This window comes from Heterodontus francisci, chromosome 3 (assembly GCF_036365525.1).
Source record: "Heterodontus francisci isolate sHetFra1 chromosome 3, sHetFra1.hap1, whole genome shotgun sequence".
NCBI classification, from domain to species: domain Eukaryota; kingdom Metazoa; phylum Chordata; class Chondrichthyes; order Heterodontiformes; family Heterodontidae; genus Heterodontus; species Heterodontus francisci.
Window position 1 is genome coordinate 60,422,864 of NC_090373.1, and position 16,136 is coordinate 60,438,999.

The 16,136-nt window shown below is 45.6% G+C and overlaps 1 protein-coding gene across 5 annotated transcripts in view; it reads left to right on the forward strand.

The window, feature by feature from the left end:
- The window catches only part of LOC137356812 (V-type proton ATPase subunit C 1-B-like), a 114,741-nt gene extending 101,739 nt beyond the window's left edge, over positions 1–13,002 (forward strand). For 4 of the 5 annotated variants that reach the window (XM_068022608.1, XM_068022617.1, XM_068022627.1 and 1 more), the window contains exon 13: positions 12,619–13,002. In XM_068022608.1, coding sequence (XP_067878709.1) covers positions 12,619–12,714 — 96 coding nt within the window. In that variant the 3' untranslated portion in view covers positions 12,715–13,002. Of the gene's footprint in view, positions 1–6,668; positions 6,987–12,618 lie in introns of those variants that run through there. The other variant, XM_068022645.1, reaches the window with a different exon arrangement.
- The last annotated feature ends 3,134 nt before the right edge of the window (positions 13,003–16,136 follow it).

Consider the following 16,136-nt stretch of genomic DNA (forward strand, 5'->3'; position numbering starts at 1 on the left):
CACCCACATTTCAATGTTTGCACTAGCTTCAGGGCAAGTCCCTCCTTGGGGAAATTCTGAAAATCCCAGGAAAATGCAAAAAGGGTGCAGACCTGACATGATCCATTTACTTTGAAGCTATAATCAGGGTTTACATGAACTATAACCATTTAAATGCTGTTAAATTGAATTCTCAAAACTGTACATTCGCTCATAAATCTACCTCTCTCTTTGGGCCTGGGAACCTAGCTTTCACCAGATGTGAAGCAGAAGAAAATCGACCCCTACAGCTCTCACTGTGCTGTATGGAGAATGGCACTATGGTGATAGCATTTCGAAAATTGATCCTATGTAAGGATGTTAAACGTCTCATACGATATCTAGAGTATTTGGTACTGTTGTTTTTTTCTGTTCAGTTGAGTGACATGTGACCGTGATTAAGCGTTTCCAAGCTACACTACTGAGATTTACACACAGGTAGAGTTTCTATTTACCTGATTTGTGAAGTGCTGTTCTCTATTCATAGCGCTAACCAAGTTCGGACAACTTCCGTACAGGTTGGCATGAGTCGAGGCTTGGTGTGTGCAGTGGTACTGATGTAGTTTATCTAGCTAAAACAGCATAGCTGACTAGTACAGAACACTGGTGAGCTTCTTGTCAGGATGACCATGCATGCTAGGGTATTAGCTTGTAGGGTTATGTGGAGCCAAGTGGATAGAATTCCCAGCTCCAGTAATAGGTCAGCCCTGCAGATCCCATTAAGGACCACCATCAGCAGTACCCTGGACTATGGAAGATCTGACTGGCTCAGGTATACAATTACTAAAGCCACCACAAATGTTAAAGTTGTTCTAATACTGAATTGCCAGCAGCCATCCTGGAGTCAAAATTAACCCTGAAGAGACCTTTCTTACATACCTCCGCCCCACCCTATTTTGAGCAATAATCCATCAAACAATTAGATACCTGGTACGCAGGTTTAGCTCAAGTACCATCTGGTTCATCTATTGTGTTGATTATTTCTGCGCTATCCAAAACGTTTTTCTGAAATAACGTAAAAACCATTAACAAATCAAGGACCTGCAACCCATTGAAGCTCATCTATCTAATACTATAACTCTTCTGTGTTGGCATGTATTTGAATGCCCTAATATTTTTGCTTCTACCATACTGCTTGGCAGATTATTCCAAGTATTTGTCATTCTTTGAGTAAAGCAGTTCTTCCTAATGTCTGTTTTTAATTTTGTTTTGACTTATTTAAATTTAATCCTTTCGTCCACTTTCCTGTCTTCTGTGAAGACCACTTAAGCACTTCATAATGTCTTCAGCTTCTTCCCCAGGTTTGTATACAGAAAAGTTATATTTTAACAAAGTGACTTGATAACGCAGCCCAGCGCCGACGTTGTCAGTGCATTCCCAGCTTCGCACATGCATAGACTGGACTCGCTGTTAGTATGGTGCTGCGCATGCTCAGTCTAGGTCAGCACCTGGGCTTGCCAGGACTAATTCGCACACGTGCGCGATAACGTCATCGCGTACTGCTACGTCTGTTCGCCACTCGTTTCTTGCCTCGCCACTGTTGCCCCCTCGGCCACTCGCTGCCCATTTCACCCCCCCCCCCAACCTACCTGTGGGCCACTCGCTCCCCGCCTCGCCACTTCTCATCCCTTGCCCGCTTGCTCCCTGCTTCACCTCCCCTCCCCACCCACCAACCTATCGGCTGCCGCTCACTGTCTTGCCACTTCTCCCTTCTCTGCTCTGCCTCTGCTCCCTGCTCCCTCCTGCGATCGCTGTCTCTCTTCCCTGCATGGAGGAAGCAGGGGAGAGAGAGAGTGACAAGATAGGGAGGGGAGGGAGACTGCGAGCAGGACAGAGCGGAGAGCAGAAGCGGGAGGTAGGCTTAATTTCCTGTGCAACTATTTTAAAATACACATCAATAGTGATTGTCATGTGGTAAAATTTCACCTTCGTTAATCATGGTAATGGTGCATGGTAACTGATGTTGAACATTTGACTATCAACAAACACCCAAGTACAAACCCAAATGTGAAATGATATTTACATTTCAAATTTTATTGTGTTTTTTTAAAGTAATTTACCCAGTATTAAATGGTGCAGATTATTCCGTTATCAGTCAAACAAAAACCCATGGGGTCAGATAACGGGCTAAATTTTGCTGGGTCGGTCACAATCCCAACGGCGGTCTAAATTGCGGGTCGGGAATTCGGAGGTCGGTGTGGCAGAACGTCAGGTGCGATCGTCCCTGAGGTGGCCAACTAAGAAGCCATCTCCAGGAGCCTCTTCCAATTAGGGATGGCGGTCATGTTCAAATGTCCATTCAGCACAGTCCATGGGCGGGGCCACCGGGTACCCTCACAGTGTGGTGCTGCTGAGGGGCCAACAGCAGGACCGTCAGCAGCACCTTGGAGGCACCTTCAGTCGGAGTACAGCAGCTGCAATTTCAGCAAGAGCAACAGTAGCGGAGACATCAGTCTCCATGACGTGGCTGCAATGGCACGCCTTCTGCTTGGGGAGACATGAGCATTGCGATTTAATGTTGACAACTTAATAAAGGGCCTCACAAGGTTTGTGGCTCAGACGCCCTGCTGTGAATTCACCTGCACTCAATTTCTGGGCTCCTGACACTGCACGGGGCTCATGCACCATCAGAAAAATTGGCAATCCAATTCCACAGCACGGGGCTAATTGCACCATTAAGCACCCTAATTGCCTACCCATTGCTGCTGGGCAGGTAAGTGTCACTGCTGGGATCCTGCCTCCGGGAAAAGCGCATGAAAGCAAGAACATATTAAGGAGCTGGCCTGACATGAGTCGATTGCAGTTTCCTCGCCCGCCTCGAAAGCCAGCTCCACACGTTTCCTCCTACTTACATTATGCAAACATTGTTCCCTCCTTTCCTGACGGCACTGGTTTGTATTGGGATACATGTACAACGACAACCTTCTGATACTTCACTTCATCCATTGTTTCTTTATTGGTAAGCTTAAACAGTTGTGGAGGGGGGAGGGAAGTTGGTGGGAGGGGTAACCGTGGTATCATAGCCAAGCTGATGCCCGCAGAGGAAGGGGCTTCTTTCTGCTTTTTTACTCCTTTCCCAACTTGGGCCTTTTAAAATGTGAAGCAACTTTTTTTTGTCTCTCTGTCCAAGTTGACAGGTGCCCAGTTATCAGTATTGGTCTATACTGACAGTCTTACTCCTCTAGAGATACAAGTTATAAGGCATCAGTGCCATCCTATGTTCAACATTTTGTCAACCAGAATGAGCTAATAATTAATCTCCTAAGACTAGCACTTACGCATTGAAATGGAACTTTTGAACCTCAGCAGAAAAGTATATGCCAGCTGATACACATTTATTGGAGAATCAATGCTGAGAACTAGAACAGAAAAAGAAAACAAAAAGGTGGAAAGTGACCCAAAACTTAAATGAGCTATGTAACTGATTAAAACGAATTACTGATATATGGCAATTATAATTTATTTTTATGTGAAGTACCATTTGAATAATAGAGGATGAATGAACGAGCAGGAAATCTTAGAGCTTCTTCAACTTCACCTCCCTACCCACAACCTCTACCACCTAGAAGGACAAGGGCAGCAGGTGCATGAAAACACCATCACCTCCAATTCCCCTCCAAGTCACACACCATCCTGACTTGGAAATATATCGCCGCACCAGTTGCTTGGTCAAATTCCTGGAACTCCCTACCTAACAGCACTGTGTGTGTACCTTCATCACACAGACTGCAGCAGTTCAATAAGGTGGCTCACCACCACCTTCTCAAGAGCAGTTAGAGATGAGAAATAAATGCTGCCTTGCTACTGATGCCCACATCCTGTGAATGAAAAAAAAGAGACTGAAGATCCTCATCCCTGTTTCTCCAGCAGAGCATATGCAATGACTTCTGCTTCTGACCTTGTTGGGAGATCACCTAAATTATATGCAAATAGTAGGTGCCTTCACCACTAGGGGCACACCTTAGTCATTCACTAAAGGGGGACGTGGCACATACTGACATCAAGCTACTTGCCATTCATCTGCTGCTGGTGGCCAAACAGAAATTAAAAAGTGCGCTCCAGCAGTTGTCTTTATACTGAACTGAAAAGGAAGAAGGATGGTGCCATTTTTATGGAGGTCTAGGTCAGTATCACAGGTGGACCCTGTTTCCTCCACTCAACAGACCTAGATACCACCAGGTTCTTCCTGGAATCCAGGTTGCTTATCGCTAGATGGGCTAGGACTGAGAAAATTTCTGGTTTGTGAATTTTCTCACCCAGTCCTGTGTTCTATGACTTCATGGGACTGCTTAGGGCAGACAGAGGCTAAGACTTAGCATATCTGGACCTTGGTGTCACTTGCCTCATGAAAATTCAGGACCATTATCTTTCGAATGCATTTGAGGAATTTAAAACATTTCCTGCAGTACTGTGTTCCTGCCAATAGATGGTAATAGGGTACTTTTTAAGTCAAATTCAGATCTATGCTGGGATTTTACAGGGAAAAGGCAAACGGCGATGGAGGGGTGGGGGGGTGCTGTAAAATCGTGAGATGGCATCAGGTCAGGCCCCTGATGCCATCATACCGGGGTGGAATTTCACGAGTGGCAGATGACAGGTTGCTTGGGGACCCACTCGCATTTCGAAAACGAGTAATTAAAAAGTAATTTAGATGATTAAGGAGGCAGTTGAAATTGATTTAATGGGCCTGTCCGAATTTTTCGAGTAGCGCAACGGGGAGGGTTTGGGGGTGGGGAGTGTTGCGGAGCCTCAGCAGCTTTTAAAGGGCGGCAATGGGGCGGCTCCTGTTGGTGTTGCTGCACTTGGCAGTTGTGTAGTAAGGTGTTTCACTTTCATTGCATGAAGGAGTAGGTGAACCGTTATTCCTCCTGTCAGGGGCTCACTGGAGAAGGACCTGAGAGGCGGGTGGGCTGGGTAACTTTTAACCACCCACTGGAAGGATGCCCCCATTATAGCAGCAGGGCCCAGGTGGCATGGGCATCGTGCATCCTGGAGGAGGTTCCTCCAGTAAAGAGGAGAACCAGAGAGGGAGGGAGGAGGAGGCAAACAGATCCAGACAGCAGTGACCTCATCCATACCTGCAAGGGCAGCCTCGTGATAGGGAAGCGGCAAGAGGCCACAGAATGGACCACATGCAGAGTCAAGGCTACCCAGCGGCCAGGATGTACAGACAACAGATGAACTACCTCCAAATGTCGGAGCAGCAGTGTCGCTGAAGACTGCGCCTGTCTCACGAGGTCGTGGGTGATCTGTGCGCCATGAATACAGAGGAGGTGAGCTCCAATTGCATTGGTAGTTATTCAATGCCAATGGCTTTCAGTGTTATTGTGGCCCTGAATTTCTACGCCTCAGGCTCATTCCAGGGGCCCATTGAAGATGTGATAGATTCCCTGTTCAGGAGGGCCAACATTGATTTTCAAACTGATGCGGACAGTCATGCCCAAAGACCCAGAGGCTTCAGTGACATGGCTGGATTTCCCCAGGTGCAAGGTCTCATAGACTGCACGCGTGTGGCCATCAAGGCTCCCACAGGCCAGCTAGTAGCCTTCATTAACCGGAAGGGATCTCATTCCCTCAACGTCCAACTTGTCTGTGACCACTGCCAGCAGATCCTGCAGATGTGTGCTCATTATCTTGGGAGGGGTCACAACGCGTACATTCTCCAGCACTCCCAGGCACTGCGGATCATCCCCCCCCCCCCACCCCACCCTCACATGCCTGCAAGGATGGATACTTTCCCTAAATGGTTACCCACTGAAGAGATGGCTGCTAACACCAGTGAGGAACTCCAAGGACAGAGGCAGAGGAATGCAATAACATGAGCCACCCTTTGACCAGAGCAACCATTGGTCCCCTTAAAATGAGATTCAGGAGCCTGGACCAATCGGGTGGCGCTCTTCAATATCCCCAAGCAAGGGTCTTCTGGAGAGTGGTTGGCTGCTGTGCTTTACACAACCTGGCACTGCAGAGGGGGGAGGCCCCAGCTTCTGAAGACATAGTGGAGCGCGAAGCATCCTCATATTAGGAAGAAGATGAGGAAGCCGGTAAGGAGCCACAGTATCCTGTCAGACATGAGGGGCTGCTTGGGGTGCACCAAGATACAGAAGCAAGGGAGGCTTGGGAGGCACTTACACTAACACGTTTTGCCTGACCTTTACCATTTAAGCCATCCGACTAAATAAAGATCCACACTCCAAGCACACAGAAGCCACTAACTGTAAGGTCACCTTGTCCACTAGTACCTGTTGCTTTTGCAATGTGCAGGTGATGCGCACATACGCCATGGTGGCCCCTCCCCCCAGCTAGCCTCTGGGTCAACACATGCCACTTTTGCACTGCCGGATGGGCACCAACAGTGAGAGGGGGGAGAAAAGGGGTCAGTGAGAGGGGGGAAAGAGAGCAGGGAGAGAGAGAGGGGGTTCAGAGATGGGGCAGAGAGAGATAGAGAGGGGGAGGGGAAACGGGGGGAGACGGTTGAGGGGGGAAGAGAGAAGGAGGAGAGAGCCAAATTAAACATTTATTACATTAATCAAAGCACACAAGCAGAGATTCGTTACTCTTATGAGCACCCGTGAGGCCCAAGTGCATCTACTGTGTTTTTTTTAATCTTCCGTGCACGATCCTATGTGATGCTCTCCCTTTGCTGCCAGCTGTGGTGGAGGCAGGCCGCCAGCACTTCCTTCTGCATCATGTGATGACATGGCCACCACCTCAAGGCCCACCTCTGGAAGCTGTGTTGTCCGCAACCCCATCTGCCAGCTGTTAATAGGCCAACTGGTGCGAGATCGCTCTGCGAACGGAGGTCAGAGCAGGAGGGCCTTCGCCATCTGGTTCCGCCTCCACATCCCTGCTGGGTCACAAAAAATTCCAGCCCGACTGGCATGAGAAAATGTGGCTCCATGCTCCCTCTACCAGAGACTTTTTAAAATTGTGTTATTTTCACCTACTCTGTTTGTCTGTAACTCCAAGCATTTGATGAAAACTCAGAGAATTTCAACAGAATGTTGTATATAAAGTTCAAGAAATTGATATCTCTGAGGAACTTAATATCAAGTCAATTCATATTTTATGAATGGTCTCATAATGGATGTTTGATATTCTAGGAATGCTCTCTTTGCCTGAATTGTTTTCAATTTGTTTAGTGTGTGAAGTTATTCATCTGATGTCCTCATTACATTCATGCTTGGTAACAAATGAATTCTATCCACATTTTCATCTGTGAGAAGTTCTTTGAGAATCACTTGACGGGATTCAACCAGCTTTGGTACTGTTCATGAAGATAATACCTTGCAAGACCTTCAGTTGTGTCTTAAAAACATTTATTATGATTATTTTAAATGATATTAAAATGATTTTAAATGAAACGGTGATATTATTTCCAAGTCAGGATATATATATATATAATATAATAGATATTATGAATACAATAAATGAGTTGATAACATTTCACAGGTTCTATCCAGTATCCTCTACGAATCTTGCATATGCTTTGATGACTTTTTAATGAATCATATGATGACTCCAGATACTGGCAAAACAAATAACATTCTTGTAACTAAATGTGGAGAGTTCTGCATTCTCAGACGCTTTTCTAGTTCTTGTCCAATGATTGAGCTGCCAGTGGGGATCTTTGCCCTCTGAAAGTGCTGATCAGAGCTTTAACATAGAAACATAGAAAATAGGACCAGGAGTAGGCCATTTGGCCCTTTGCACCTGCTCTGCCATTCATTATGATCATGGCTGATCATCCAACTCAGTAACCTGTTCCCGCTCTCGCCCCATACCCTTTGATCCCTTTAGACCCAAGAGCTATATCTAACTCCTTTTTGAAAACATACAATGTTTTGGCCTCAACTGCTTTCTGTGGTAGGGAATTCCACAGGCTCACCACTCCCTGGGTGAAGAAATTTCTCCTCATCTCAGTCCTGAAAGGTTTATCCCATATCCTTACACTATGACCTGGACTCTGTTCTGGACTCCCCCACCATCGGGAATATCCTTCCTGCATCTACCCTGTCAGGTCCTGTTAGAACTTTATAGGTTTCTATGAGATCCCCCCTCACTCTTCTGAACTCCAGCGAATATAATCCTAACCGACTCAATCTCTCCTCCTACGTCAGTCCCACCATCCCAGGAATCAATCTGGTAAACCTTCTCTGCACTCCCTCTATAACAAGAACATCCTTCCTCAGATAAGGAGACCAAAACTGCACACAATATTCCAGGTGTGGCCTCACCAAGGCCCTGTATAATTGCAGCAAGACATCCCTACTCCTGTACTCGAATCCTCTCGCTGTGAAGGCCAACATACCATTTGCCTTTTTTACCGCCTGTTGCGCCTGCATGCTTACCTTCAGCGACTGGTGTACGAGAACACCCAGGTCACGCTGCATATTCCCCTCTCTCAGTTTATAGCCATTCAGATAATAATCTGCCTTCCTGTTTTTGTTACCAAAGTGGATAACCTCACATTTATTCACATTATACTGCATCTGCCATGCATTAGCCCATTCACTCAACTTGTCCAAATCACCCTGAAGCCTCTCTGCATCCTCACAACTCATCCTCCCACCCAGTTTTGTGTCATCTGCAAATTTGGAGATATTACATTTAGTTCCCTCATCTAAATCATTAATATATATATTGTGAATAGCTGGGGTCCTAGCACCGATCCCTGCGGTACCCCACTAGTCACTGCCTGCCATTTGGAAAAAGACCCATTTATCCCTACTCTTTGTTTCCTGCCTGCCAACCAATTTTCTGTCCATCACAATACACTACCCCCGATCCCATGCACTTCACTTTTACACGCTAATCTCTTATGTGGGACTTTGTCGGAAGCCTTCTGAAAGTCCAAATAAACCACATCCACTGGCTCCCCCTCATCAACTCTACCAGTTACATCCTCGAAGAATTCTAATAGATTTGTCAAGCATGATTTCCCTTTCGTAAATCCATGCTGACTCTGTCCGATTCTACCACTGTTCTCTAAATGCTCTGCTATAAAATCTTTGATAATGGACTCTAGAATTTTCCCCACTACTGACGTCAGGCTGACTGGTCTATAATTCCCTGCTTTCTCTCTACCTCCCTTTTTAAATAGTAGGGTTACATTAGCTACCCTCCAATCTGTAGGAACTGTTCCAGAGTCTATAGAATCTTAGAAGATGACCACCAATGCATCCACTATTTCTAGGACCACTTCCTTAAGTACTCTGGGATGCATACCATCAGGCCTTCAATCCCATCAATTTCCCCAACACCATTTCTCTACTAATACTGATTTCCTTCAGTTCCACTCTCTCACTAAGCCCTGTGTTCCCCAACATTTCTGGTATAATATTTGTGTCCTCCTTTGTGAAGACAGAACCAAAGTATGCATTTAGTTGGTCAGCTATTTATTTATTCCCCATAATAAATTCCCCTGTTTCTGACTGTAAGGGACCTACATTTGTCTTCACCAATCTTTTTCTCTTCACATACCTACAGAAACTTTTACAATCAGTTTTTATGTTCCCTGCAAGCTTGCTCTCGTACTCTATTTTCCCCTTCTTAATCAAGCCCTTGGTCCTCCTTTGCTGAATTCTAAACTGCTCCCAATCCTCAGGTCTGTTGTTTTTCCTGGCAAATTTATATGCCTCTTCCTTGGATCTATTGCTATCTCTAATTTCCCTTGTAAGCCATGGTTTGGCTACCTTTCCCGTTTTACTTTTGCGCCAGACAAGGATAAACAATTGTCGCAGTTCATCCATGCGCTCTTTAAATGTTTGCCATTGCCTACCCACCCTCTCATCCCTTTAAGTAACGTTTCCCAATCTGTCATGGCCAACCCGCGCCTCATACCTTCGTAGTTTCCTTTACTAAGATTCAGGACCCTTGTCTCAGAATCAACTACGTCACTCTCCATCTTGATGAAGACTTCTATCATATAATGGTCACTCGCCCCCAAGGGGTCTCGCACCACTTGATTGTCAATTATTTCTCTCTCATTACACAATACCCAGTCTAGGATGGCCTGTTCTCTAGTTGATTCCTCGATGTATTGGTCCAGAAAACCATCCCGTATACACTCCAAGAATTCCTCCTCTGGTATTATGACTAATTTGATTTGCCCAATCTATATGCAGATTAAAATCACCCATAATTACAGATGTTCCTTTATCGCATGCATCTCTAATTTCCTGTTTAATGCCATTCCCAACATCGCCACTACAGTTTGGGGGTCTGTATACAGCCCCCATTAATGTTTTTTGCCCCTTAGTGTTTCTCAGCTCTACCCATACAGATTCCACATCGTCAGAGCTAATATCTTTCCTCACTATTGCGTTAATTTCCTCTTTAACCAGCAATGCAACTCCACCACCTTTTGCTTTTTGTCTGTCTTTCCTAAATACTGAATATCCCTGGATGTTAATTTTCCATCCCTGGTCACCTTGCAGCCATGTCTCCGTAATCCCAACTATGTCATACCCGTTTACATCTATTTCCGCGATTAATTCATCCATTTTATTGCGAATGCTCCACGCGTTCGGCACAAAGGCTTATCTTTTTAACATTACTTGTCCCCTTCCCATTATTTTTCACTGTGGCCCTGTTTGATTCTGGCCCTTGATTTCTCTGCCTATCACTTTTCTTGTTCCCCTTACTGTCTTTTGTTCCTGCCTTTGATCCCCCCTCCTCTGACTCCTTGTAAATGTTTCCATCCCCCTGCCATTTTAGTTTAAACCCTCCCCAACCACTCTAGCAAATACTCCTCTTAGGACATCAGTCCCGGTCCTGCCTAGGTGTAACCCGTCCAGTTTGTATTGGTCTCACCTCCCCCAATGCCCCAGGAATCTAAAACCCTCCCCTTCACACCATCTCTTCAGCCACGTATTCATCCGCTATATCCTACTATTTCTACTCTGACTAGCACGTGGCACTGGTAGTAATCCTGAGATCACTACCTTTGAGGTCCTACTTTTCAACTTACTTCCTAGCTCCTTATATTCTGCTTTTAGGACCTCATCCTTTTTTTTTTTACCTATGTCGTTTGTACCAATCTGTACCACAACCACTGGCTGTTCACCCTCCTCATTCAGAATGTCCTGTAACTGCTCGGAGACATCCTTGACCCTAGCACCAGGGAGGCAACATACCATCCTGGAGTCTCTTTTGTGGCCACAGAAACGCCTATCTATTCCCCTTACAATTGAATCCCCTATAACTATTCCATTCCCACACTTTTTACTCCTCCCCTGTGCAGCAGAACCAGCCGTGGTGCCACGAATTGGGCTGTTGCTGCTTTCCCCTGAGAGGCCATTCTCCCCAACAGTATCCAAAGCAGTATATCTGTTTTGCAGGGGAATAGCCACAGGAGATTCCTGAACTGCCTGCCTCGTCCTCTTGCTCTGCCTGGTGGTCACTCATTCCCCTCCTGCTTGTGGGGTCTGAGCCTGCGGTGTGACAGCCTCTCTATGCGTGCTATCCACGATACTCTCCGCCTCGTGGATGCTCCACAGTGTCCCCAGCTGCTGCTCCAGCTCTGAAACTCAGGCTTCCATGAGCTGCAGCTGGATTCATTTCCTGCACACATGCTCATCCCGGGCACTGGAAATGTTCCTGGCTTCCGACATGGAGCACGAGGAGCACACCAGGGCTTTGAGCTGTCCTGCCATGACTTAACCTTTTAAATTAAATTAAACCTTCTGGAAGATTTTAATGTCCAATAATATCAATTATTCTAGGGCCCTTCTTCCCTGGTCCTCGTTACTACAGAACTCCCTAAAAAAAAACACTACTTCCTTTATTTGAAATAAACTTTTAAACTTTTCTTCCCTGAGGTACGTACCCAGCTATTTAGAGCTATTCTGTCACAGCAGTAACTCACCAACCAATCACCTTGCAGCTCTCCTGTGACATCACTTTTGGCTTTTTTTATTTCTAAGACTAAGGCGCGCTGCCGCTGCACTTTTAAATTCTGCTGGTCTCACTCTTTAGAAGCATGCTGTGTTCAATTCTCTGACCATTTGATTAAAAATACACTCCATGGGCAAAGTTTCCTGGCCTGGGGTGGCAAGCATGCAGGCAGGGGCTCTGGGAAAATAGCGGGGAGCTCTGTTGGGATGGCTCCCCGACGCATTCCCGCATTTCCCAGCGACAGCCAGGGAGTTAGATCAGCAGCCTGAGCAGAGGCGGGCAGCCAATAAGCATGTATAAGGCCCCAATTAGAGGCGATTTAGATGGCCCACTTTGTTGGCAGCAGAACAGTCTCCCCACAGTGTGGGGAGGCAGCTAGCTCCATGGAGTGGCCTCTCTGTTAATGGCAAATAGGGAACATGACGTGAAAAGGTTCTTCCTGACAGAAATTATCATCAATATATGGAAGTGACTTTTGCATGGTGTGATGGAGGTATAATCCCTGAAATTATTTATGGATTTCATGATGCAGGAATATAGTGTCCTTCTGAATGGATGAGCTGAAATTAGCCAAAAAGCTGTCCTTGTCTGTATCCATCATGTGATCTTGAGATCCTTAATACTGATATTAATTTAATGCTGATAAGTTTAATAATAGTCATATTATTGATAGTAACCCATTGAATTTCATTTCTATTTTAGGCCAACATGGATATCCCTGGACTGAATGTTAGCCAACAAGATTACTATGCTTATGTCTATTTCAAGATTGACATTGACTTATTTAACTTTAAGTAAACATTTGGCTAAAATGTGAAAGAATAGATGCCACTTGGTTTTCTGTATAGGATGAGTTTTATACATATATATTGCGCGCGCACACACAGCCACACATATATAAACACATACACAGATGGAAGTAGGTCACTTGGCAATTTTTAAAAATGTTTATCTGAACGTAAATAAGATTTTAAAATATGATGATGGTTAAGGCTTGCCTTTTACAGAACTTTTTAAATGATAAAATCTGTATGCTGCTACCTTATTAGAAAATTTTGTTGATTACAAATAAAATATTTCTTTGAGTATGCCATCTTCAGCAATTTCTGCCATCCATAATAACTCTCCATTTTATGCCTTTATTTTAGCCAAATTATTCAAAAATCCAATCATTTAGCACTACATCTGTCATCATAATGTTTCATTTATCATTGTTTTGGATAAAATATTCATTTATGTCCAAAACATCAATTTCCTTTATGATTTAAAAAAAACTTTATGTCCTTTTTTCCATTCAAATTAAATTGAGCTCCCTCTGATCAAAGTAATCCAAAAGTAATTTTTGTTTCATTTTCTTTGAATCTTTTAAATTGCCATTGGCATTTTGTCAATACGATGATCAAAAGCTAAGCACAATGCATTGCGTACATCTTATCAGTACTTTAGAAGGAGTTATTATGGAGTTGTTTCCAGGTACCTGGGGAAAGTATTTGCACACACTAACATTCTACTTGTTTCAGTAATTTTAACATTTTGATTCTTAACTATCTCATCTGCTTAGCTTCCAAATCAATTTTTTGAATAATATACTTCATATTATGTAATATTTTTGTACAACATTTATTATGCATTATTTTACATTTCTCAATATTAGATATCAACTATCATTCACCTAACCACTTACTGAGGGCTGGATTTTAGCACCGGCTTTGGAACCCTGATATCGGGAGCCAATGGGTGTCCTGAGCCCGCGCTTGCTGGCAGCATGCCTGCTGACACAATCTTCCTGGAGACGGCCTCTTACTTGGCTGCCTCCACATTTGCCAGCCTATTAAGGATGGCAGGCGGGCATTTGATGCTTCCAGCCCAATCAGAGGGCCGGCAGCTCTGCAGCCTTGGCATCCCCATTGGGAGAGGTTGGCGCAGCTCGAGGCAGGTCAGGGACTGCAATAGTGCCTCAACATGGAAATGCCCTCGGAGGCGTTAATAAAAATCAAAAGTGGCAGGGATCAAAGCCGGTAGGCCAATCCGAAAAGAGGACAAAGCCCTCCGGATGGCTCATTGGGGCCGCAGAGGCTGCCTTTTATGCCCGTGGCCCCACTCTGGGGCCTGGATATATATTACAACATATGCCACAGGGATGCTGCTTTCATTGAGCTGGAGGCCTCTGCACGTGCAAAATGCTGGCAACACCGCAAAATCACCTCAAATTGTGGCCTTAATCATCTTAATTGGCTGTCTGCCTCCATGATCACGGCAGCAGGATTGCATCGGGGAGCTGTCCTGAAGCAGCTCTCCCCATTTTCCCAGCCCCTCCACACACCCACAAACCCTTCCCCCCCACCTCCACTATCACCTCCAATCCTGTCTCCACAGGGGGCTGGGTGCAGCTCCAAAAACACTCAAGAAGCTCGACACTGTCCAGAACAAAGCAGCCCACTTGATTGGCACCCCATCCACAATTATTCACTCCCTCCACCACCGATGAACAGTGGCAGCAGTGTATACCATCTACAAGATGCAACGCATCAAGGCTCCTTCGATAGCACCTTCCAAATCCGCGACCTCTACCACCTCGAAGGATAAGGGCAGCAAATGCATGGGAACACCACCACCTGCAAGTTCCCCTCCAAGCCAAATACCAATCTTAGCATTATGGTCACTATCCCTGTCTTGGAACTCTATCACTGTTCCTTCACTGTCACTGGGTCAATATCCTGGATCTCCCTTCCTGGACTGCAGTGGTTCAAGAAGGCAGCTCACCACCACCTTAGAGTCATAGAGTCAGCACAGAAACAAGCCCTTCAGCCCATCGTGTCTGTGCTGGCACATGGCCCATGGCCTTGTATGCCATGGCGTTTCAAGTGCTCATCTAAATCCTTCTTAAATGTTGTGAGGGTTCCTGCCTCTACCATCCCTTCAGGCAGTGTGTTCCAGATTCCAACCACCCTCTGGGTGAAAACATTTTTCCTCAAATCCCCTCTAAACCTCCTGCCCCTTACCTTAAATCTATGCCCCCTGGTTATTGACACCTCCGCTAAGGGAAAATGTTTCTTCCTATCTATCTTATCAATGCCCCTCATAATTTTGTATACCTCAATCAGGTCTGCCCCCAGCCTTCTCTGCTCTAAGAAAAACAACCCTAGCCTATCCAGTCTCTCTTCATGTCTGAAATGCTCCAGCCCAGGCAACATCCTGGTGATTCTCCTCTACACCCTCACCAGTGCAATCACATCCTTCCTATAGTGTAGCGACCAGAACTGTACACAGTACTCCAGCTGTGGCCTAACTAGCATTTTATATAGCTCCATCATAACCTCCCTGCTGTTATATTCTATGCCTTGGCTAATAAAGGGAAGTATCCCATATACCTTCCTAACCACCTTATCTACCTGTGCTGCTCTACTTCCTAGGATCCTACCATCTATTGTATATTCCCTTGCCTTGTTAGTCCACCCAAAATGCATCACCTCACACTTTTATTTATTTAGAGATACAGCACTGAAACAGGCCCTTCGGCCCACCGAGTCTGTGCTGACCATCAACAACCACCCATTTATACTAATCCTACATTAATCCCATTACCCTCTCACATCCCCACCTTCCCTCAATTCCCCTACCACCTACCTATACTCGGGGCAATTTATAATGGCCAATTTACCTATCAACCTGAAAGTCATTGGCTGTGGGAGGAAACTGGAGCACCCGGCGAAAACCCACATGGTCACAGGGAGAACTTGCAAACTCCACGCAGGCAGTACCCAGAATCGAACCCGAGTCGCTGGAGCTGTGAGGCTGCGGTGCTAACCACTGCGCCACTGTGCCGCCCCTTCTCAGGATTAAATTCCATTTGCCACTCCTCTGCCCATCTTTCCAGCCCATCTATATTGTTCTGTAATCCCTTTCAATCCTCACTATTTGCGACATCATCAATTTTCATGCCATCTGCGAACTTACTGATCACACCTCCAATATTCACGTCTAAATCATTAATGTACACTACAAACAGCAAGGGTCCCAGCACCAATCCCTGCAGTACACCACTGGTCACAGGCTTCCACTCGCAAAAACAACCCTTGACCATCACCCTCTGCCTCCTGCCACTAAGCCAATTTTGGATCCCATTTGCCAAATTGCCCTGGATCCCATGGGCTCTTACCTTCTTAACCTATCTCCCATGTGGGACCTTATCAAAAGCCTTACTGAAGTCCATGTGTACT